Source organism: Solanum verrucosum, unplaced genomic scaffold (assembly GCF_900185275.1).
Source record: "Solanum verrucosum unplaced genomic scaffold, falcon-dt-bn FXZP01000196.1, whole genome shotgun sequence".
Lineage (NCBI taxonomy): Eukaryota > Viridiplantae > Streptophyta > Magnoliopsida > Solanales > Solanaceae > Solanum > Solanum verrucosum.
In genome coordinates, this window is record NW_026020420.1 from 4180151 (window position 1) to 4204380 (window position 24230).

The 24230-nt window shown below is 33.7% G+C and overlaps 3 protein-coding genes and 1 pseudogene across 3 annotated transcripts; 1 reads left to right on the forward strand and 3 right to left on the reverse strand.

Moving 5' to 3' along the window:
• Nucleotides 1-592: 592 nt before the first annotated feature.
• On the forward strand, nucleotides 593-7905 carry LOC125807000 (oxysterol-binding protein-related protein 3A-like). The gene is made up of 10 exons (XM_049486752.1): nucleotides 593-874; nucleotides 2296-2389; nucleotides 3152-3268; nucleotides 3366-3438; nucleotides 3532-3650; nucleotides 3773-3894; nucleotides 4584-4760; nucleotides 5817-5961; nucleotides 6486-6664; nucleotides 7502-7905. Exons 1-10 carry the CDS (start codon nucleotides 771-773, stop codon nucleotides 7749-7751), a joined length of 1380 nt encoding a protein of 459 aa, XP_049342709.1. The 5' UTR covers nucleotides 593-770; the 3' UTR covers nucleotides 7752-7905.
• Nucleotides 7906-8762: 857 nt separating this feature from the next.
• Nucleotides 8763-11019, reverse strand: LOC125807005 (UPF0161 protein At3g09310). Its single transcript, XM_049486756.1, has 6 exons — nucleotides 10842-11019; nucleotides 10683-10752; nucleotides 9647-9706; nucleotides 9377-9517; nucleotides 9116-9204; nucleotides 8763-8974 (listed from the first exon to the last, which is right to left on the reverse strand). Exons 1-5 carry the CDS (start codon nucleotides 10983-10985, stop codon nucleotides 9146-9148), a joined length of 474 nt encoding a protein of 157 aa, XP_049342713.1. The 5' UTR covers nucleotides 10986-11019; the 3' UTR covers nucleotides 8763-8974; nucleotides 9116-9145.
• A 1683-nt stretch (nucleotides 11020-12702) lies between these two features.
• Nucleotides 12703-16995, reverse strand: LOC125807002 (probable protein S-acyltransferase 16). The gene is made up of 7 exons (XM_049486754.1): nucleotides 16572-16995; nucleotides 14405-14497; nucleotides 14222-14323; nucleotides 13899-13976; nucleotides 13722-13820; nucleotides 13538-13633; nucleotides 12703-13318 (listed from the first exon to the last, which is right to left on the reverse strand). The coding sequence occupies exons 1-7, from the start codon at nucleotides 16842-16844 to the stop codon at nucleotides 13205-13207; spliced, it is 855 nt and encodes a 284-aa protein (XP_049342711.1). The 5' UTR covers nucleotides 16845-16995; the 3' UTR covers nucleotides 12703-13204.
• A 1541-nt stretch (nucleotides 16996-18536) lies between these two features.
• LOC125806999 (laccase-10-like) lies at nucleotides 18537-22241 on the reverse strand (annotated as a pseudogene).
• Between the last annotated feature and the right edge of the window lie 1989 nt (nucleotides 22242-24230).

Sequence of the window (24230 nt, forward strand, 5' to 3'; positions counted from 1 at the left end):
GCTAATTCAGCTTTGAAACTTAAAATAACCCGACATACTTTTGATTTTTTTTTTTTTTACACCATATCTTCAAAATTATTTTAAAAAATAAAAAGAATAGTATTGAAAACACTTCTGAATTTAGTGTATATTATTAATTTAGTCTCTAAATTATTGACAATCTTAAAAACACATATCTATTTGATTAACTAAACTTAAATATACCCCGATCAGTCATATAACATAGCAACTGGTCTCAAACTCTTGTAGGAACACGAAATTCTTAATAAAAAGCCAAGAGAAATGTTGACAACACCCTTTAACTTGAGGAGAATTTATGAGTCTATTTCACTCATATTGCGAGTTTGAGGGTGTATTTAAATTCAATTAATTAAATAAATTGATATTTTTAAGATTTCTCAACGATTCAAAAATAAAATTAATAATTCGCACTAAGTTTAAAATAATTTTAAAAAATAAATGATAGTTATGATTGCTTAGAGGCGTAAATGTCTCTAGAGGCGGAGGAAACAAATTGAATTAATCGCTAAAAATGCCATTTTTTTGAGTTGAAAAATAAAAGAAAAAGATGACCCGCCACTGACCTTCCTTTCTCCTTTGTTCTCTCTATAGTCTCCAAATCTTCATACAATTACCCCTAAAATTCCACTTTAATTCTCTCTATTTTCTTTTTTCTAAATTCTGGGTTCATCAGATCTTGCTTCAAATTCTTATTAATCCCTAAAAAAAAACCAAAAGAAAAAAGTTTTTTTAATTTTTTTTTTTAATCGATGGCATCCAACAAAGATGGGAACCAAAGCGGTAGTGGTGGTGGTGGCGGATTTTTCTCCTTTTTAGGTTCGAGTTTGACTAATATTGCCAAATCGGTTAATGGGTAAACCCTAGTTTCATCCCTTTTTCTTTTTAATTTCAAAGAATTGAAGAAAACCCAGATGGGATTTTTAATTTTAGCTTAGAAGTTGACTGTTAATTGAAATTTGCTTGCAGATCGGGGACTTTGATTTAGCTTTTTTGCTACTTTTTACCCATAATGTTTTCAAGTTTTGGTATTTGCTATTGTGTTTACCTTAAATTTGGTGTCTTTTACTGATTAGGTGCTTTGCTGATGTGGGAAGTTGTAAATTGTTATTCTCTGTTTTAGGATTTTTTCCCCTAATGTTCCCAAGTTTGATGTTTGCTATTGTGTTTACCTTAAGTTTGTTGTCTTTTACTGATTAGGTGCTTTGCTGATGTGGGAAGTTGTAAATTGTCATTCTTTGTTTTAAGATCTTTTCTCCCTGATGTTCCCAAGTTTGATGTTTGCTATTGTGTTTACATCTCAAATATGGTATCTTTTACTGATTAGGTGCTTTGCTGATGTGGGGAGTTGTAAATTGTCATTCTTTGTGTTAGGATTTTTGGCCCTTAATGTTCCCAAGTTTGATTTTTGCTATTGTGTTTACCTCAAATTTGGTGTCTTTTACTGATTTGGTGTTTTGCTGGTGTGTGGGAAGCTGTAAATTGTCATTCTTTGTTTTAGGATCTTTTCTCCCTAATGTTCCCAAGTTTGCTATTTGCTATTGTGTTTACATCTCAAATATGGTATCTTTTACTGATTAGGTGCTTTGCTGATGTGGGGAGTTGTAAATTGTCATTCTTTGTGTTAGGATTTTTGGCCCTTAATGTTCCCAAGTTTGATTTTTGCTATTGTGTTTACCTCAAATTTGGTGTCTTTTACTGATTTGGTGTTTTGCTGGTGTGTGGGAAGCTGTAAATTGTCATTCTTTGTTTTAGGATCTTTTCTCCCTAATGTTCCCAAGTTTGCTATTTGCTATTGTGTTTACATCTCAAATATGGTGTCTTTTACTGATGTGGGAAGTTCTAAATTGTAATTCTTTGTATTAGGATCTTTTCCTCCTAATGTTCCCATGTTTAATATTTGCTATTGTGTTTACGTTATATGTGGTGTCTTTTACTATTAGATGCTTTGCTGACGTGGGAAGTTGTAAATTGTCATTCTTTGTTTTAGGATGTGTGGTTGCTCCATTATCTTGTCACTCATATTTTTGCTTGCCGATAATATAAGTGTGAAGTTTTATCGATGTGTGGTTTTCGTTTTTTCTCTTTGCCCTTCTTGGGCTTTAGTGAATGGATATCATCAGTTTCCGTTGTCATGCTTGATCAATCTCCATCAAATCTGCAACGCTATGTTATTCAGACAACTTGAGACTTTATGATATACCATATCTTTTCCTTTGTTCAAGTAACTTTTGATTTTTATGGGCTTTTTTAGTCACAAAGCTGTTATTATTCCAGCATGCTTGGTTATGAAGGGCTGGAAGTCGTAAATCCTGAAGGAGGCAATGAGGATGCTGGTGCTGAAGCCCAGCGAGGAAGATGGAAGCAGGAGGTATGAACCCTCTTCTCATCTAATCCTGAAGGGTTGTATGTGTTCTAGGTGTTTAGTAGTGCTCTCATTATTTGTCTGTTTTTCTATAATCTGTAAAGAGAATGGGGTTTTGCAGTTCCCCTACTCCTCTTTTGGCACAATTTACTCAATAAATTGTTTATACCTCCAGTATATTTGGGGAAGAATGTTGCCTTGGCTAATGCCCATGAACAAGACAAAAGCTCAATATCTGCACTCTTCCTTTGTTCGTCGTACTTATCCAAAACTCTAGGAGACACACCACGCTTTGCTTAATCTCCTTTTTGCAGTCACTTCCAAATAAAACTTTCTGCCAGCAGATACAGATGTATGCTGTTGGCTTTGGGATTGATAATTACCACAAATTCCTTCGAAAGCTATTTACTCGTGTAAATGCTAGTTTCTGGGTGGTTAGTAGAGAGATGGAGCTTCTATCAAGGATAAGAAAATTTTATGCTAGACCTTCCTTCACGGGAGAACCAAGTGATTGGATGAGTGCTAGCGCTAAAGCCGGTTTCTCCCTCCTTTGCCACATTTGACTCCTATGGCGATTATATTGAACTTAGTTATAAATTCAAAATGAATAGTTTCTGATTCTTAATGATTAACCAACTTTTGTCAATGGACAACTAAGTAGGAGCAGAAAAATTGGACAACTAAATGGGAGTTGCCGCACCAATTTTTTTTTTTGGGGCAAGTGTGGATTTTTTGTTGAGTGCATTCACACTTCTGAGGTTTTTGCAGGATCGTGATAATTATTGGAAAATGATGCAAAAGTACATAGGCGCTGATATTACCTCGCTGGTGACGTTGCCGGTTATTATTTGTGAGCCTATGACCAACCTTCAAAAAATGGCAGAGGTGTGTTTTCAATTAATTGCAGGGTTGCAGCGTCCTGCTGTATTTTTGTTTTAATTTTTAGGTGAGGATTATACTGATGTAGCAATTCTATTGACAGTTGATGGAATACTCCTATCTACTGGAATTGGCAGATGAGTGCGAGGACCCACACATGAGATTAGTATATGCCGGTAAACAATCTACTACCATAGTGCTTAGCATCACTCCTATTTTGAATTCACTATCTCATTAAGTATGATACAACGAACAATTTGATTTTCCAGCAACATGGTTCATATCTCTATACCATGCCTTACAACGCACATGGAAGCCCTTCAACCCCATTCTTGGTGAAACTTATGAATTTGTTAACCATGCTGGAATCACATTTATTGCTGAGCAGGTGAGTTGTAGAGTGAATTCTTTCCCCGGATCACATTTCAGCTTGTCCATGGTTTCCTTGTCAGACTTCAATGATTATTATTTCTTTTTGTGCTCATGATATTAAGTCTTGTACTGTATCAGGTTTGTCATCACCCCCCAATTGGTGCAGCACATGCAGAAAACGAACATTTCAAATATGATATCACCTCAAAGGTGAAATCCAAATTCTTGGGGAACTCAGTTGAAGTCTATCCACTTGGCAGGTAGGACCTATTAAATCGAATAATTTCTTATTTATCAGGATGTCGATTTCCTGTTTAAGAGAGCATATGTAGTTGTTTTGTTGATAAAACCTTAAGAGAACCTTAAAACACCCAAAATTCTGGAGAGGAAGAAGTTAATAGCTCTTCAATAAATCACACAAGTAGATCGGCAGTTTCTTTTGGGGGACCTTAAAAGAGAAGTATCTTTATTTAGCCTCTAGGGTCTGTTTGAAACATGTCCATGTTTGTGTAACAGGTAGTTTTACTTCTGGCTGGATGATGGTTCCTTCTGTTTTTGCCAAGTCTGAGTGCTGCTTTAGTGTAGAATTAGAACTATTTAGTGAACTTCAGGATGTAGCAGAAATGTTGACTATAGCATGCAGGATAATGTTTCAGATATATTAGTTGACAGCTAACTATCTACGAGGTGATTGCCTTTTTGCGACCTGTTCCTGAAGTATAGCTGAAAAGACAGCATGCACAAACTTTATACATTGGGAGATCATCAGTTTTCTACCACTATTTTTTTTCTTCATGTTACATATCCACTCTATGATTAATTAGAAGATAACTTTAACAGTTGCATGGCCCCTATATCTGGTTCCAGCTAAAAAAATGCTTACTTATGTCACAAATTGCAGACCAAGTCCTTCTGTATCTTGATTTTTGGTTCATTCTATTGTGTGCAGGTCAAGGCTCACACTGAAGAAGTCTGGTGTTGTCCTAGATTTGGTGCCGCCTCCAACAAAAGTTCACAATCTTATATTTGGGCGAACATGGATCGATTCTCCTGGGGAGATGATATTGACGAACTTGACGACAGGGGATAAAGTGTTGCTGTATTTTCAACCTTGTGGCTGGTTTGGGTATGATTGATGATATTGTTGCTCTTCTCTTCACCCGTTCGATGTTTTACTACAACAAAGTGCCAGAATACTTTCCCTTCCATGGATCTTTGGGAAAATACACCCTTTAGATCAATTAAGAACCAAACAGTACATAGTGTAAAAGAACGGTTTTTTTTTTCCTTCAAATTTCTTTCACATATTCTGGTCTTTTCTTAGCAAAGGAAGTACTGATTGCTCTCGTTCTTCACCACCAAGAAGTTCTTGGCGGACGCCTTGGACCTTGCTCAAATTAGCGCATAGTGGAAGAGAGAGTTCAAGGGATAAATGCCCAACATAAAATTTGAAATACCAGAGGATGTGATAAAGATTATAGGTACTCTGTCCACTGCCAATTAGGTCTCGGTTGGAAGCTCATTTTTCCATTAGTATGGTGTTTCAATATAGAATGAAATCCTGTCCTTGTTTCCTTGTGAAGGTTTGATTTAGAGATCCAGGTTCTTGAATCTTGGAGGGTTTGTGATTGATCCCTAGTTTCTTATAGCGATTATGACTTGTTGCCTGCCCTCTGCGCTATCAAAGGAACTGTCAATTTAGTGCACCCCGGCTTTAGTAAATGATGTCAACTAATGTTAACGTTTTCTCTATTTCTTCGAGTAATAATGTTGATGATTCTAGCTTTCCTTCTATATGGTTATAGATTAGCTTTGAATGAAAATACTTTTACTTGATAAAACAAAAATGGTTATCAGACTAACTTTAAGCTTAAGTCTAAAGCATACTATTTCCTTATTGTACTTCAATATTAGCATCTATCAAGCTAACCTGTACAGAGCTCTGTCCCCGGGTGAATGGTTCATTGCCTACCGGAAAAGTGAATGTTACTGTTTTCTATATCTGGGTCCTAAGACAACTTAATTCCATATTCCTTGCCAATAAGAGGTTGTAGAGAAGATGTTCTGACTTAAATTTTCCTTGTTTCTTATTTTTTCTTTTATAAACCTGATTGTCTATCAAATATTTTCCTTCTTTTCCCTTTTGCCTTCTAATTTTTCTTAACTATCATGTTTTTGGCAGTGCTGGTCGCTATGAAGTTGATGGATATGTTTACAACAGTGAGGAAGAACCTAAAATTTTGATGACTGGAAAATGGAACGAATCTATAAGTTATCAACCCTGTGATTTGGAAGGGGAGCCCTTGCCAGGCAGCACTATGAAAGAGGTGAATTTCAGCTTTCTTTCTTCAATAGTAACGCCTTTGGTCCAATGCAACTTCACTTTTTCCTTATTTTTCTAAGCTGAAATTGTGTTTGCTTTGTTTAATCGTAACCCCTGGCCAGATCTTTCTGTTGTTTTGGTTCTTTTTCGTAAGTCCTCGTCATGACTTGAAGTATGTTGATTCCTGAGCTTGCAATAGTATTTGAATTTTCTCAGACAAACATTAGTTAGGTTAAAATATGCGTCATATGTTTGCAATTTCCAAATTTTTGCTAGGATAGATGACAAATTACTCTAGGTCATGTTCACATGTATGCATATCATTGAAGTTAGGGTAGTTTTTAATTTTACATTGAGCTCTTGAGTTTCTTTAATCTGAAACCTGACATGGTGCAATTATTCTGGTTCATAAGGTTGCATGAAGCTTGATGGCATCTTTTATCTAAAGTGGTGATAGTTGTGGTCAAGTGAAACTTGCAGACTATTAATCTAATCAAATTTGCACTTGCAAATTCTTGCTTGTTTCAGGTCTGGAAAGCTGCCGAAGCTCCTAAAAATGACAAATTTCAGTATACATATTTTGCACACAAGATTAATAGCTTTGATACTGCACCTAAGAAATTATTAGCATCTGATTCTCGCTTGCGCCCTGATCGTTACGCACTTGAGATAGGTGATGTGTCCAAAGCTAGTTCAGAAAAGAGCCGGTATGCATCTCTCTCTAAGTTGTCCTTTTGTCAATCTGCATGTTACTCTCTTTGCTTTTGTGTGCATCGTGAACTTTAGCATTTTAAATATCAAATTTAGAGCATTGGACCTTTCTGTGGCATGAAGTTGTTGTCTTAATAATAGTACTCCACCAGTCCACTTCTCCTCGATTATACTCTTGCTTTGCAGTCAGGGCGAAGCTTATCTTGAAGGTAGTTCCATTGAATCCTCTTCATCTAAATAGAAAAGTAAAACCTAGTTTTTTCTTATTATTGTGTATATAAGCTATTGAATCCCCTTGACACAAGGAAAGTTCTAATTATGTGCAAGGGGGGGCCGGGGGGGGAGTCATAAATTGGTTTAGGTCATAGGCTCAAATCCAAGTGTGATATCTTTGAACCCCTGGAATAAATTCCTGGGTCTATTGTTTGTAGTGAGCCACAATCGGTGCACATGGTCTTGTTGTTAAAACGACGATCCAGTTTGTTACCGTCGGTGTATCAGCTGTCATTCTGGGGTGGACATTTTCAAAAAAATAAAAATTAAAAATAATTTGATCTTTCTAGCTTCATTAATGCACTTGGACAGGAAAGAGAGGACAGAGAAAAGAAAATACCAGGCTGTTATAGTTGTTACTACACAACTAAACAAATAGTTCAACTTGCATCATGAAGTTCTTTATTTCCATAGGAAAAATAGTTTTTGGTTGAACAATAAAATAACAAGCCCCCTCCGGCCTCACATCTTCCTTAAGTGCATAGTTAAGTTTTTCCTATTCGGCCACAATTGTCTGAATCTCTTACCTTTTGCTGGTGTATTTGGTTTTATTTAAACAGTTTGGAGGAGAGGCAGAGAGCTGACAGGAGAACAAGAGAGGGCAAGGGTGACGAATTCAAACCAAAATGGTTCAACTTATCTAATGAAATTTGTCCTACACCTTGGGGTGAGTTGGAGGTGTATGAGTACAATGGCAAATATCATGAACATCGTGCTGCTATTGATAGTTCTGACCATGTTGAAGAGGCTGACGCTAAAACGACTGAATTCAATCCTTGGCAATATGAAGATTCAGTAGTTTCAGCATAATTAGTTGTTCCTCTTATCTGTATCTTGTTTTTTTTTTTTTTGCAGAGTACCTTTTTTTCTCTTTTACTGTATTAGGCCTATATTAGGTCTGCATTCTTTTTCAGGGAGTTAATTCCTACATTTTATCTATCTTGAGATTGATTAGTGTTTTGTACATATGGTTGCACTTAAAGTATGGGTTTTTGAGGTTTTCTTATACTCGCAATACGTAGCATTAAACCTATAAATGAAATGTTGTGATGGGTCAAAATTGCGCTGTTAATTGATCGTTGTGTATCATCCCCCACCCTGTTAATTGAGTTTGTTTAGGTAAATCATTCAGCAAGGCGTTACATAAGGTTTTGTGAGATGAGACAATAATACATTTTCAACACTTTCTCGTGTTAGCTTGTAACTTGGGCAGCAAACAGAAACTTCATGGCAAAGTTCATTCCATTTAGCTATAGAATACTGGTTATACACAAGATCAATCACTGTAATTGTGGTCCAATTCAACGTAAAATTAACTGAAAATGACCTCCCTCCAAATTTGAGATTACGCGAAAGAAGTAAAAGAATTGGGGAAACAATTCTGAACAAACGAAGCAACTCAATCAAGTCTTGATATTAGCTTGTGAAGCTTCACAATGACTCTTAAGTTACCTCATACTTGCCTCAAGCTTATATGCAGCCAAAAGAAATGAGTTTTGTACTTCTGGTCCTCGTGAAATAGGATCAAATGTGCCACTTCAAATACATTGTAGGGCTAAAAGTGCAGCGATAGTATCACAGGGTAAGGGGGGACAGATGCAATATCGCGTAGATGATACAGTCTTGAGCATAACTTGAACTCCAATTGAATAAGAGAACAAAAACTTTAAGACATTATGCTGCAAGTAGAAGTATGATGTTTGCTAAACAATACTGAAGCAAATTAGGAATAATTCTGAATATGCAGTTTCACTTCACTTATGGATCTGGAATTCTACTACAATAGTGAATTTAAACTGTGTATGAATATCTAAGTAACAAGGTAGATAAGTAACTTCCAAATGTGGTCTACTGCAGGTTTGGTGTAGATTGTTTACTTTCAAATGTGGTCTACTGTGGGTTTGGTTTAGTTTTGCTGCCCTAATGCTTGCCACTGTGCTCCTCCAAGAACACCGAAGACTCGTATCCTATGCGAATCTTCACATTAACAGTCTTTTTGCTCACATGATTGTCCAGAACCTATTAGAAGATAACTGCATCGAGAAAACAAGAAATATATCTATTTTATATCAGCTAGAGAAGGACACTACTTTGACCTGCATTACAGAATACAATAAACAATCCTTATATACTTTTTACAGTAACAAGGTTTTGCATTATCAAAAGCCAGATACCTGTATTTCTGTTTAGTGGAGTATTAAGTGTTATTCCTGTGGTGGACTTCCCTCATTGAACCATCTCGGGGGATCAAAACCAGATCCTCCTGGCATGTTTGAAAATATAGTATGAGTGACATACTAAGATCTTACTCCAAGACTTATCAACAAAGTTAGAAGTATCTCGCTCGAAGCTAGTAGTAGAACATGCCAAATTTCACTTCACTAAGTTTCAGAGTGACCTCAAGAGTTTTAAAGCCAATGATGGAACAACATTACCTAGAGGGTTACAGCGACAAAGACGCCAGGCAGTCAAAACTGTCCCTTTAACAACTCCATATTTCTTGTAAGCGATCATGGAGTATTCACTGCATGTTGGTATATAGCGGCAACTTTTTGGCATTATTGGTGAGATTTCCCCTGCTTAACAGTCAACCGTTACACAGTCCTGCCGGTCTTTATAGCATAAAGTGAGAAATTCGAAACAGCTCAACAGAATAAGAAGAACAAAAGTGTCAAAATTTTAGCTAAAACATATCCACAACTTACTTTTATAGAACTTGAGCATTGATAATGCAGCTTTGACCCCCAAATTATCTACATCATCATCTGAATTCAAAAAGCAAGCACCAAATTTCAGCAAAATGCAATCCCAACATCTTAAAAAACTACTCAAACCCAAAATCTGTTGGAAATTGTGGGTAACTCATAAGGAAGTGTCCCTATTTCTCTCAACTTATCATTCATTATTTTGTCTCCTCTTGAAATAATCTAACTATCCGTTACAAACTAGCCGCTATCAAGTCGTTGGAGCAACACCTATATATAGATGGCACATAGTGCAAAATGACATAGATTTCAAGCTCTGCTTTCTATTTCTTCACCTTCTTCTAAGCTGGGATTTTTTCTTCTCTTGTGGTTTGTAACTGAAAGAGCTTGTTCAATCCTGGGATATGCCTAATTATGCTATTCAGTGTGTGGGCGAGTGGGCGCAAGATCCTTAACGCTAGTGTCATTGACATGCCTGAAGCTAAATTCTATTCTCCAAAGTACTACTACATCTTTTATAACAGAATCTCTCTTCCTGGCCAATAAATTGAAGATCCAACTCATAGCAGTGTGTGCACTTGTTCAGTTTTACCAAAGAAAAAAATGTACCTGCATCCGATGTTTGTACTGAACCAATAAATACTTAACATGTGCCATTTACATAAAACTTTTGATCACTTACAACAACAACATACTCAATATAATCGCACAAGTTCAAGTAAATCATATCCAAAAACAAGAATTGTGTTTTACTTTAAAAATGGGATCTTTACACAAATAGCTGGGCAGATTTACTGTTTATTTTTCGAGTCGATATGTACAGACTATGCACTGTCATACACATATTATACATATATTACACATTGCTAACTATTTTTAGTTTAATCCGTGTTGGATGGCTATTTAGGTTAATTTTTCTTTTTCCTCCTTTTCCCCTTTTTTTAAATTGATAAACAAGTATAAATAATTTATCAATTATTTTCAAAATTTAGAACTCATAAACTCAAAATCTTAGCTCCGCTATGGAGTCACATACCTTGAGAGTTGCTCTCATCGGAACCCGACCCGCTAACGATACATAAGCTCCGACTCTGCTGCCTGAATTTCTACAAGAAAAAAGAAGAGGAAAGTTTATTAATTATGGTTAATTGAGAAATGAAAAGGTAAGAGGTGTAGTTGTGGAAAATGGAAGTACTTTTCTCAGAGGAAAGAGAAGATTTGACGGCTGCTTCGTGTGAGATGACGAACTAAGGAAACTGGAATTTGTTGAAGAAGAGGGTTTACAGGGGGAGTAGCTGTAGAAAGCTAGCGCCATTGATGGATGAGAGGAAGATGACATCTGCTGTGAATTTCTTGATAACTACTTGGGTTCAGGTCTACTACGGGAACTTATAGGGAGAATGAATGGTGATCGAGCAATAATTTGTTAAAAGATTGGAAAAATACATTTTTTTTTTGGTTTTTATCCGCGTGGGAGTTCCATTAAATTTGAATCTCAATGCAAGGCCTATTTAGGGGTGACACTTCCAACACGAAATCTGAATGCGGTCTATTCAGGGGTGACGCTCCCAACACAAATAGCACACCACTATCCATTCAGGAGTGACGCTCAACATAATTTTTTCCATACCAAAAAAAAAATACATAAGTTGCCTATAAGCTCGTTATAAAAAAAAATTAGAAATAAAATTGAAGAAGAGAAGACTTTATTGTGACACCACAATTCCTGATCACAGATTTTGAAATTGAAATTTGAAAATATGTGCATCCACAAAACTATGATAAATAATACTCCTTTCGTCCTATTTTATGTGATACTTTTCGAATTTCAAGATTCAACCAAGTCTATTTTTTACCATAAGTTTTTCATAGGTCTTTCAAACATTTTGAGTTATCAATTATTGTGACTTAATACTTGTAGTATTTTTTACATATTTACAAATATATAAATTTCATTTACAAAAAATTGACAATTTCATGCATAAATTACCAGTCAAACTTAAACTGCTTGACTTTCAAAAAATGAAAAGTGCCACATAAATTGAAACAAAAAGAGTACAACATTATAGGACAAATTTTGAAGTTGAAATATGAAAATTTATGAAAATTTGTGTATCCACAAAACTTGTGAGGTCGTTTGGTAGAATGTATTGAAGAAAATAATGCTTACATTAGCTTGATGTATTATTAGTACCTTATTTGGTACACCTTTCTAACTATGCAGAACTAATGCTTGTATTAGTAATACACTCTATTGTGTATTGAAGAGTGTATTACTAATACCATCTATTTCTATGCGTTAGTAGTGCAATGAGTTCTAATGCATGCATTAAGGGGTCGTTTGGTAGAGTTATAAGAATAATGCAAAATATAATGTATTAGTAATGCTTGTATTAGTTATGCTTGCATTAGTTATGATGAGATTTTTTTTGTGCAAAGTTTGGTTTGGTGTACTAAAAATATTATGCATTACATAATTTTTTTAGAAAAAATATTTGTTTACAAAAATACCCTCCACAAATATAGTGGAAAGGATGTAAATTTTTTTTTGAGGGTAATTGTGTCTTTAATAATGTTAATGCATGCATTAGAACTCATTGCATTACTAATGCATAGAAATAGATGGTATTAGTAATACACTCTTCAATACACAATAGAGTGTATTACTAATACAAGCACTAGTTATGCATAGTTAGAAATGTGTACCAAATAAGGTACTAATAATACATCAAGCAAGCATTATTTTCTCCAATACACTCTACCAAACGACCCCTAACATTATTAAAGACACAATTACCCTCAAAATTTTTTTTTACAATCTTTCCACTATATTGTAGAGGGTATTTTTGTAAACAAATATTTTTTCTAAAAAAATTATGTAATGCATAATATTTTTAGTACACCAAACCAAACTTTGCACAAAGAAAATCTCATCATAACTAATGCAAGCATAACTAATACAAGCATTACTAATACACTATATTTTGCATTATTCTTATACCAAACAACCCCTAATCAGTTAGTAGAACTTGTGAATTAAGTGTACGTACCATTCAAGAATTTAACAAGTTAAGGTAGAATAAAGATAATACGAAATTTTATCTGTCTGACAACTTGTAAAAAATTAAACATTACAGGTAACATTAACTCATTTTGTAGTTGCAACTTGCTTGTATTACAATTTACAACCATTTGAGCTACAGCAGAATGCTCTAAGTTAGCTTGGAAAGGGAACTTCTTTTTGTACATCACGTAAATAACCCACAACTATGAACAATGCTAGTATCCTATGTCCAACTGCTTCAATTCTCTAGTTACCTTCGACTACAGTGCGACTGCCGATGGAGGACTGAACATCTCTTATAACTGTTAGAATACAAAAAAGTTGATGACTGCCTCCGTTTTGTATCGTTTGGCAGTCTGAAACAGGGTTCTTGTTAGCTCCTTTACACGAAGAGTGGAGCTACTACTTTACAAGGTAAAAGCTACACTTACACAGCTGCACCAAACTGCTTTGGCGATAAAACACTTTACATCTCTGCTGTAAGAAGAAACATTTCATTTTGATACAGGCGTCCTCGGTACGTTATCAAATGATGTCCGAAAACGAAGGCCAGAGTCTATATGTTTTGTGGAGGGCAACAGCCAGTAAAGGACATTTGGACCTAGAACCTGCATTGCAAAGGAAAACTAATTCAAACGTTGATATAAACAGGTAACAAGTGTGATAAAGCACATGCGTCTCAACAGATATCCTATAGTTAAACAAGGAAGTTACATACAGTAGAGAAAAATAACACCGATTTAAAAAAAAAAGAGAAAGCTGAAGGTTATCGTTAAAGCAAGGAGAAGAAACACTGGGAGGAGAAAGCAAGAGGAATAATGTCTTACTGCTATCAAATTTTCGTATGCACCAAGATCATATGGATGTGAATAGACATAACCTCCCTTTTCAGCAACGCACATCGCTCTAACACCTTCTTGGTACTGGAGAGCATGAATAACCTTCTTAGTGCTTGTACACATTGTATGTCACGAAAAGAAGTGAAAAAATACGATATTACAGTTAACAAACCTCAATTGTTGTTTTGTTTTGCATAATCAGGTAAAAATGCCAACACAGGAAAAAGCCCAGTGCCAAACTTAGAGGGACTAGTATAAGCCCTGAGATAATCTACCAACAGGAATAAATCTTGAGCAAATTGACAAATGAAAATTTACTAAAGAACAAAAAATATTCATGGGAAATTACATATACAACTCTGAAAGAGCCTTCACTTTGCTGGTCATCCTTTGGAGAGTCTATGGTTATGCTACCAGCAAGCAAAACCTGAATATATGAAAATAAAACTTGTTAAAGGTTGAGGGTAGAAAACAAATCTCAATTTATGCTTGATCAGACATATATATACATAATAACAAGGATTGAATTAATAGATCTCAGCAATAAGAAGATGGAGCATACTTGAGAAAGAAAAGACAGTCATAGCATCCGAAGATTTTTTTTTTTTTTTTTTTGAGAATGAGCATCCAAAGATATTATACAGTACAAAGAGTGCCAAAATGCAAACTTACCAGGGAATATATGCAAGCAACAACAGCATACATAACAAAGATGAAGAAGATCTTGTAGTTCGCATGGCCCACACAATTATTCATCCACACGCAATGATGATCCTTATATCCAAAATGAAACACTTTTAATTTAATATACTGTACATCAAGATAAAACAAAAATGAAATATAGACTAGGCATACCATTCGTAGTAAACATCTGTTACATATACGACAATGATGAGCACGTGGAGGCTTATAAAGGGAACACTTTTGGCAGTATCTCAAATCCCCACCCTGTAGAATAATTCATAGAACAAAATTACATCCACCAAGTTCGAACACAAACTGATACTATCAAGTAAAGAGTATTACTACTTTACAGCCACTAATGAGAGCTTCATTGCAACTTTTTGTTTCAAAAATGAAATTCAAGCAGAATATCAATTTCAGTTAATAGAATATGTAATTTAGTTTCATGTTATCTGGTCAATAAAATAATAATATGTAATTAGCAATACTAAATATTGCTCAAAAAAAATATTGGTTATGCATATACGTTTATATTCTGATAACATTATTGTAGGGATTCTGTAAAATCTATGAGATTACTAGATGTAAGATATGTTGATGAACTATCAGGATTCAGGTCCTTAAACTTCATTGAGAATAGTCATCAAAACTGTTATATTTAGAGCATCAATAAACTACTTTTCTTCTATTCATGATTAAAACATGATTAATTATTAGAATACAAAATATCAGTGTTAGTTTAAACTTTAAGTAGTCACAGCCACATGTGCAGAATCAACTACTTTTCTAGCTATTCTCAAACAAAGCATGTGCAAAATCTAGAATCCCGTGCTACTGTATACGGTGGACAGTTTGGAAGGAGAGAAATATGAGATGTTTTGAAGCCAAAACTAACTCAATTCAGAAGATAAAATGAAACTGTATAGTTTTGCTTGCCTTTTGGTGTAGCAAGAACTTCTAATAAGGCAGAATCTATCTTAGACGTTACAGAATTCCTCCAAAAATAGATAGGGAGGTTTTAACCTTATATGTTCATGCTTGGACATTGTAAGCTCCAGAATAATACCTTACCTTCTAAAGAAAAGAGAAGTTTAAAGTTAAAAGAAAAGTAACTTTTTGGTTCTGCGGATAAACAACACGATAGGTGAAATTAACACATTAAAGAAGCAATCATGCAATGAGAAATAACATTTACTGGAAATTTCACAATCCTAACATAGAGCTAAAGCAGTACTCTATAGATGGTATAACTGTTAGCTGAAGTATCAAGAAAGGACGTGCATGTGATTTTCATTCAAATGCCATCCGAAAAAAGGAATTCAGTTCCATGATTTAAGAAAGATGGGAAAAACACCAACAAATGGACTGAAAAGTATTGAGAGGACCACCAAAAGTAAAGGATGTTTAGCAGAGCAGAAACATCCTTTCTTCAGATTTATAAATAGTACTAATATTGAATTTTCATATACAGTAGGCATGTTTTGACTTTTGACACACTTCTAGAGTATGCTGCTTCTTGTAATTACCTCTAACTCCGTGGCATGTTTTGACTTTTGACACACTTCTAGAGTATGCTGCTTCTTGTAATTACCTCTAACTCCGTATCTTTTCTTAAGTATCCATGCCTGACTCAATAATGAATCTCCTAATACTTGGGGATTTTCTCTCCGCAACATTAAAATTTAGCAACAAGCACAGTAAAGAGACAAACTAGTACACCAAAGCCATGTCTTTCCTTCACTTAGCATATGCTACAGGAAAGCACATGTTCAGCAAGATTTTTCGACAACATGCTTATGTTTCCCCATGTTTTCCAATTACTGAATGAAGAAGTAATTAGGTTCTTACATGTCATAACTCCATTGATGTGGTGTTTCCTTAGCTCGCAACAGTTAAAAAATGTTTCCTTTAAGATCGTGCTTTGTATGGAGGAAAACATTTTCCAATTTCAACAAGAGGTAGTCACTAAATTCAAAATAAGGCTCTATTCAGGCAGTACCGCAGTAGTCTGGACTCTGGTATGTAAATTATCATCCTATAGTCATTTTCGTCTCCAAAAATCACTAAATATGATCTACAACACTAAAAAGATTTTCTTTAATACATGAAATTATCACTAAACAAAATCTTATACGCTATATTAGTACCATATTTATCCTACTTGTTTTCCCTAATCCAAAAAAAAAAATGGAAAATAATTTCCACAGAACAGAAATACAAATTGAAGTAATATATACACACGTATATATATAGAAATAAAGCTAAAAATGGCAGAAATGGAAAACACAAGCTAATAATTCAAAATAAAAAAATAAAAAAATGAAAGAAATGCAAAAACCTTGCGTTTGATCTCATGAACAATATTATCAGGGTCTTCAACGTCGGGTACAAATGAGCTAGGAACCTGACCCGGATCGGTGTAGATGGCAAGGGCATAATTGGAAATGCACATAACAGCAACGACGGTGAAGAAGACGGCGTTAAGCATTCCAGGGGACGACCAAAGCCCAAACCACTGATCAATGAAGACGAACACCGTTGAGAAGTATATGAATGCAATGGCGGCTATCACGACGGTGACGTGGAACGAGAATCCGCTGCCACGTTTCATTTCCCGACGTTGGAAGGTCACCGCCGGCGAGAATTAACGGTGGGGTTTGGATCTAAAGGAATACAAGGGCTTGTTTGGTTTTTGGGTTCATGAAGTTTCTTTTATTATCAGAAAATGTCCGGTTGGTCTTAACTTTTTAACACTTTTGTCCACCTAAAACAATGCGAATTTGTGAAGTATTTTATTACTACCAACTAATTCCATAATTTTTTAAAATATAATTTCTTCAAACCAAAGTTTCAGAAACTATATTTTTAATATATTTCAATTTTATGTATCTTATTTTATTTAATTTGATTGAAAGATGTCTGGTGAGTATAAGAGTTAATGGTCAAAAACACATTTAAATCATCACTATTTTGTGAGTTTCATATTAATTTATCAGTTGTTTCTTTTTTCTAATCGAACGATCACTATCTATGTATTAAAAACATATAAAAACACATCTAGTTGAATAGATAATGATAGTTCAGGTTGCAAAAAGAAACAACTCATAATTGACTTAATCGACTTCGAGGTGTGTTTTAATATATAAATAATGATAGTTCATAGGAAAAAAAATAGATAAGGATAATTTAATTTGGAAAAGAGAACAACTGATTGTTGAAACTCGTAAAATAATGATAGTTCAAATTATTTATTTATTTATTTATCATTAACTCTAATAATAACGACATATGTTACATCACAAAATTCAAAAAATACTTTAATATATTGGTACATTTTAGTTTATAAAGACCATGAAATTCAATAATTTCTCTTAATTCCATAAACTTCATATTTGGTTAACTAAAATAAACACCTAAAATCAAAGGAAATAATGAGACCATCTTGTGTCTAATTATATAATTTATATTATATTAAATTGGTAAGCTTTGGATCAAATCTACAATTTAAAGACATATATATTGGATTAATAATATTTATTGAACTTTACTTATTTTATTATATGCTTCGAATTGAGTCTAACTGATCCCAACACTTTTCTCCCACCAAAAATCATGTCATGTACTCTACTACGACCAACCAACAAATTTTGCTGCCATTTTCATAAATTCTTCGAAAGTCGAAACAATATTATCATTACCAAATAACAAATATCTTTTTTTTTGTTTGCATATCTATCATTTGGCTAACGATAAAATTTTCGTGGCAAAACAAAAGACATGTTTACAACATTTTCAATATTTCAGGCCATTTTTGCCGGCCCTTTCCATATTTATATATATTAATTAATAATAACATATGGTTACTAAAGTGTCACTTTTTATGTCGGTCTCAGTTCATGTGACACACTTTTCTTTTTAGTCTGTCCTAAAAAAGAATGTCACATTTTTTAAATTAGAAACAATGTTCACGATTTGTTCTAGATCACAAATTTCAATAATCTTTCTTTTTCTAATTTTTTTTTTATGTCAAGTCAATAATACCACATAAATTGAGATGGAGAAAATATTAAAGGGACAAGAAAAAACCATTTATTCTCACTTGCATAGAATATATCAGTCCTTAAATTACAAAAGGCAGTCAATTCTTCCCTCTCTTGTTAGACCATGACATGAAAAGGCCAGTCAGTTGCAAACAAAAATAAATGTTAAACAAAACAAACACACACCCAAAATACATAAATGAACAAAAAAAAAAGATGACAAGAAATAAATAATTAAAAGTGCAAAAAAGTTTGAAAATATCAAGAAATCAACACTGAGGAAGATCAGATGGAGGAGGAATGAGTTTTTGATTGGGAAGTTTTCCATCTAAAACAAGCCATGCCATCTTCAATCCCCAACTTGTATGCACTTCTAAGTGACAATGCATGAACCAAACACCTACAATTAATTTCAAAACATTCATTAAATATATTAATCCCTTTTAAATTTCCCTCAAATTACAAATTCTTGAAGTTTTAACGACTCATATTTCCTATGTCGTATTTTATGCGACACTATTTGACTGAAAATGATGTTTAATGAAGAAAGAAAAACTTTTGTAAGTTATGATCTTTAACGTGTCACGACATTTGTATAAATATAAAATCATGTCATTAAAAGTAAAACGAGATGTTTACTGATCGATTAAGAGAATGGATGGGTTAAAAGTGAAGTGGATGGGTCGGGTTATAACATTTAGGCGGGTCAAATTTAATTGGGATGAGTTAAAATAAGTGGAACAAATTAGGAGACGTGAATCATTTAAATGGACGACATGCGTAGATTCTGTTTTTTTTTTTTCTTTTGAAATCGGTTGTTTGAGCCGTTAGTGAAGAGTGACATAAATGTGCACATTTGGTCATGGCAAGTGCACAAATACGCTCAAGTGTTAACAAATGGCACGACTGAGCCATTTCTGATAGTTCGACAACATATTTTAGTTTTTTTTCCTTATTTAATTTTCAAACATAGAAAGGTATTATTTTTGTTAAACAAGCTAAAAAAGTAATGGTGTCATGTAAAATGGAACAAAAAGTGTTTTAGTCAACTAACCTGGATTATTTGCTAAAAATCGAATAGCAACCCATCCGCCAGATTGCACACCTATAGTGTTCCTCTCAACAGGATCAACAAGATTGAATTTAGCAGGATCCTTATTCGAGTCAAAATTACCAAAACCTTGACCAACAACAAAGATATTGAAGCCATGAAGATGAAGTGGATGACTTTCAACACCAAGAATACTTGTATCTTGCATAATTAACTCAACACTTGTATTAAAAGGAAGTACCAAAACTTTAGTACTATTATTAACCATAGTGTTATTTGGAGGATTCCCTGTATAATTGAACCAATTCAAAGGATTAACAAGAAAATTAGGGCTATAAACACCCTTTGATTGTCCAAAAATATGAGATTGAAGCAGAGCATTTGTAAGTTGTACAAATGACACATTATTAATCGATGCTGCGAATTCGGTCCCGTTAGGACCTTGACAAGTTTGATTTAGTCGAATGAGGTGTTGGTGATTCGTATTCGAGTATTCCAGCAACAGTAGAGTTGTCAAATGTGCCTTGGCCAGTGACATAAGGTCTAGCAAACATGAGAAAAGTGGCATTTGGGTATTTTGATTTGGTTTTCAATAGTACATTTGTTGTTTGTCCTGGTGTTATAAGTACTGTTTTAGTGTCAAATGGTTTGACATATAATGCATCAGCTTCAACTACTGTGAGTGTATGATTTGCTATGCTGAAGAAAAGTTCATCATTGAGTGCAGCATTGATCATTCTTAGAAGGTATGTTTTTCCTGGCTTGACCTTTAGCTTGAATGTATCTGTTAAAAAAAAACATTTATAGAGCACAAGTTAGTGTTATAGAATATAATCTTGAAAATAAGATACGGTACCTATTATAACAAGTAAAAATGACATGATGGTGTAAGAAGTTCCTTATGCTAACGGTTTAAGTTATATATATAATTTTTTTTACAATGTCAGGTCATTCAAAGGATATCTACATGTAAGTGAGGTTTGCTTAAGTGGTTGAGCACCTCCACCATCAACCGATAGATTTTGGGTTGAGTCATGCTGGAGTATAAGTAAGATACATGACCTATTACAATTAACAGTTAAAATGACATGATGGTGTAAAAAGTTCCTTGCACTAACAGTTTAAGTTATATTTACACCGCTAGTGTATAAAAAATAATTACACTATCAACCATCTGGTCATTCAAAGGATATTTACAGTTAAGTGAGGTTTACTCAAGTGGTTGAACACCTCCACCAACATCAACCAGTAGATTGAGGATTTGAGTCATGCTGGAGGATAAGTGGAAACTCTATTGATCCTTCTGGGTGAGTGGGGTGAAAAACAGAGGATATTTACAAGAAAACCCCTAAAAATGTGAGATTATAGTCTTGAAAATAAAATATGTTATCTGCTACGATTGATAAAGATGTAAAAATTATTTATGTTTTGTAGAGCAATTGTACAAGATCCCTGGAAGACCATTGATGGTGTAGGCATCAGAGACATTGGGGCCTCCACCACTTTGTAAAGCTTGGCTAATAATATCCTCAGGATCAGTATTAAACCATTCTCCTAATTAAACATCAACAGAATTTCACAATAATTAACATAATCATAATAATTATAAATCTTGATTTTATGTATAGATTGAGTATATACCAAAAATGATAGGGACTTCTTTGTATGGTTTAACAAAAAGGTAAGATACATTTTTCTTAGGAAGAATAATTAGAGGACCATAAAGAGTAGATCTTATCCATGAAATATGTGCATGCCACCATAAAGTCCCTCTTTGGCCAATAATTGTGTAATTGTATACATAAGTTTGGCCACTTTGAATGGGACATTGTGTTATATAAGCTGGTCCATCTGCCCATCCATTTGGTAGTTGTCTAACTCCATGCGTGTTAAGAGGAAAAAAAGGATCACTTTTTTAACTTCTATACATTAATAACGCGTGTCTGATTACCTAATAACTAAAGGTAATTGTTGTAACAAGTGTGATTAGTTGTATGGAAAATAAGGGAGTTAACCTGTTACAATATGTTAAAATACACTAATATCGTACAAGTGTCAATATATTTAAGTTAAAAATCATATAGAAAGGATGCAAGTAAATGGATTATGAAATTTGGCCCTTTTTGAGACCGTTGTTTAGTAAATTGTCTTCTTTTTATTCACTATCTTTTAACTTTATGGACCTTTTAGATCATGGTTTAAAGATTCTTTTTGATCAAACTGCAAATCTTATGAGAAAACGTTAGATCACTAGTTTGTGTGTCGTAAAGGCTATATTCACACAAATTTTAAAAATAGACACAAAATCTGAATGATGACCCAAAAAAGGCATAAAATAGCCTATTTAATGTAATATGGTCCAAAGAATTATACCAATGTAGGGTAATATTGTTAGGAACATGGTTGGTGACTTTTATAAGTAGACGATCACCCTCCCTTGTCACAATTCTAGGCCCTGGGAATTTTCCATTGACTGTCACTATGCTCTTTGTATGGCACAAATCACAATCTTGTCACATTTTGCATTGTAATCTACATAAATAAATATTCAAAAAATTGAAAAAAAAATGTTAGCATTTGTAAGAAATTAAATTAAACTACAACTGCAACAACAAACTCAGTGCACTCCTACAAAGTGGGATCTGGGGAGTGTAGTGTGTACACATACCTTACTTCTACCTCTCCGAGGTAGTGAGGTTGTTTTTGAAAGACCCTCGGCTCAAGCAAAATAAAGCTGTAATTAAAAGAAAAATGTGACAACTAATAGCAAATTAGTGCAGAGCATACTAAATAAACATATTTGCTAAAAGATTTTGGATATCATGATGCATACATTGAACTCATAGTGTCTAGTGATTGCTTGTGTAGGTTGAGAGATGAGACATAATGCAAGAAAAACAATAATGAACATTGTCATGGGAGCTAATGGGGGAAAAGTAGTAGAGCTCATCAATTTAATTTGATGTCTTCTTAATTGTTTGAATTAAATTTTATATTAATGTAGTTGGATGAAAACTAGCTAGTAAAGTTGATGTATATAGGGATGCTAGCTAGGTTGGTTAGGTGATGAAAATAGTAGTATAGTTTAAAGAAGAACAATGACGAAGAAATTCAATTTTTTTGTACATAAAATTGACTAACTACTATAGTTGGAAAACAACTTTAGAGTGTTGTCAAAGACAATCTAGTTCTATATGTTTTAATTTTTCTATTTTACTGAGGTTCTAAAACTTTCCTCAATATTCAAATTTAACTTCTATATTTCTTGGCATAATATATAAACAAATACTCAAATTTAGCCTTAGCTGAAAAGTAATCATTCCAACTTTAATAGTGCACATTTACAACTAGAAGCATCAATAGACAACTAAATACTCCAACTCGTCTGATATATCGCCATTGTGTCATACCACATAAATTTTGGAGCTATCAAGATGATTATTTTGTTTGTTGGAGTGTTCAACCGACACAATAGAGAAGAGTTAAGATGTCTAGATGTAAATACGCAAAATTAAAATCTTTAGTTATCAGTTGAGGTCAAATTTAAGTGTTTATCTTTATATTATGCCTTATTTTTATTATTATTACATTGCATTGTTTTAGTTTCCTCTTTGTGAAAGATATTTATTTATATTTATTTGTCTTAAAGAAGAAATTCAAGAGGGTCCGCTATACCAGAGCAACAACAATATATTCAATGTAATTTCACCAGTAAAGATTTTGTTAAAGATATTCTTTTGACTCACTATACCAAATATTCCTTAATGGATATCCGACTAAAGAAAGTATAATACATGAATAAATATTTTTAATTTGATTTTAACTGACAATACAATAGAGATGAATTGAGGTGTTCAAATATGCATTTTCAGAATTGGAGTGTTCAATTATCCGTTCACATACAAACTATATGTCTATCTATATTATGAAAAAAAAAAACATCAAATAGAATTAAAAGAAGATAAATACGGAATACAATATACACATTTAACGTTTTAAGTTAATTAAAAAATATTACACTGCAAATCATGCCAACGTGTCAATTGTTTGTAGAAAAAACCTTGTAAAAGTTTCTCGTTAGCGTTTTCATCCAAGAAGCTGTTAAATGATCGTATTCAGTAACGTAGCTTGATTATAGTATTTATTTATATTTTTAAATAATAAAATAATAATAATATTCACAATTTTTAGTATTAATTATATAATATTGTGTAAAGTGTTTACATTTGTACACACCACACACCCTCTTATCAGATCTTAACACTTATCAATTGATAGGTCTAATGATAGTTACATATGCTTTTTTATCAAGTTAAATCATGAGCTTGTAATCTTTTTTTGACTTTCAACATACTTGTTCATTGATAATTAAGCAAATGTTCAATAAGATTTTCTATTCGTTTTCGATATATGTTTTGGAGTCTCAATTAATTTGGATTCGCACGCGCCGCGTAAGACCCAAGCGCAACCCTTCTTATAACAAAGATTTTTTTTCATATCTAGAGCTCAAAATCAAAACTTCTAATTAAAGGTGAAAAAACTAACCGTAGATATCCGTCTATTGAATTGAAGTGAAGGAGCTAAAATTGGTGAGAAATGGGTTTTCATCCTTTTGGTATCTCACAATTCTAAGTAGTTAACTGGACACAACAACACTTGGAAAATTTGTGTATTAAGCTATTTTTATGGCAAGCAATGGACATGCCTTGCTTCATTCTACATCCCTTCATGTCAATCCAAACTGTTTGACTAATGGAGACTATTCAAACTACACCAACATTCTGCCTATATCGTACGGATTCAACAGAACTCAATAATTTTGATTTGAATCCTGTATTTATTATGAATTTCACTTGTTTATGTATATGAGTAAATTAAACTATCCAAAACCTAGTAAACACAAAGA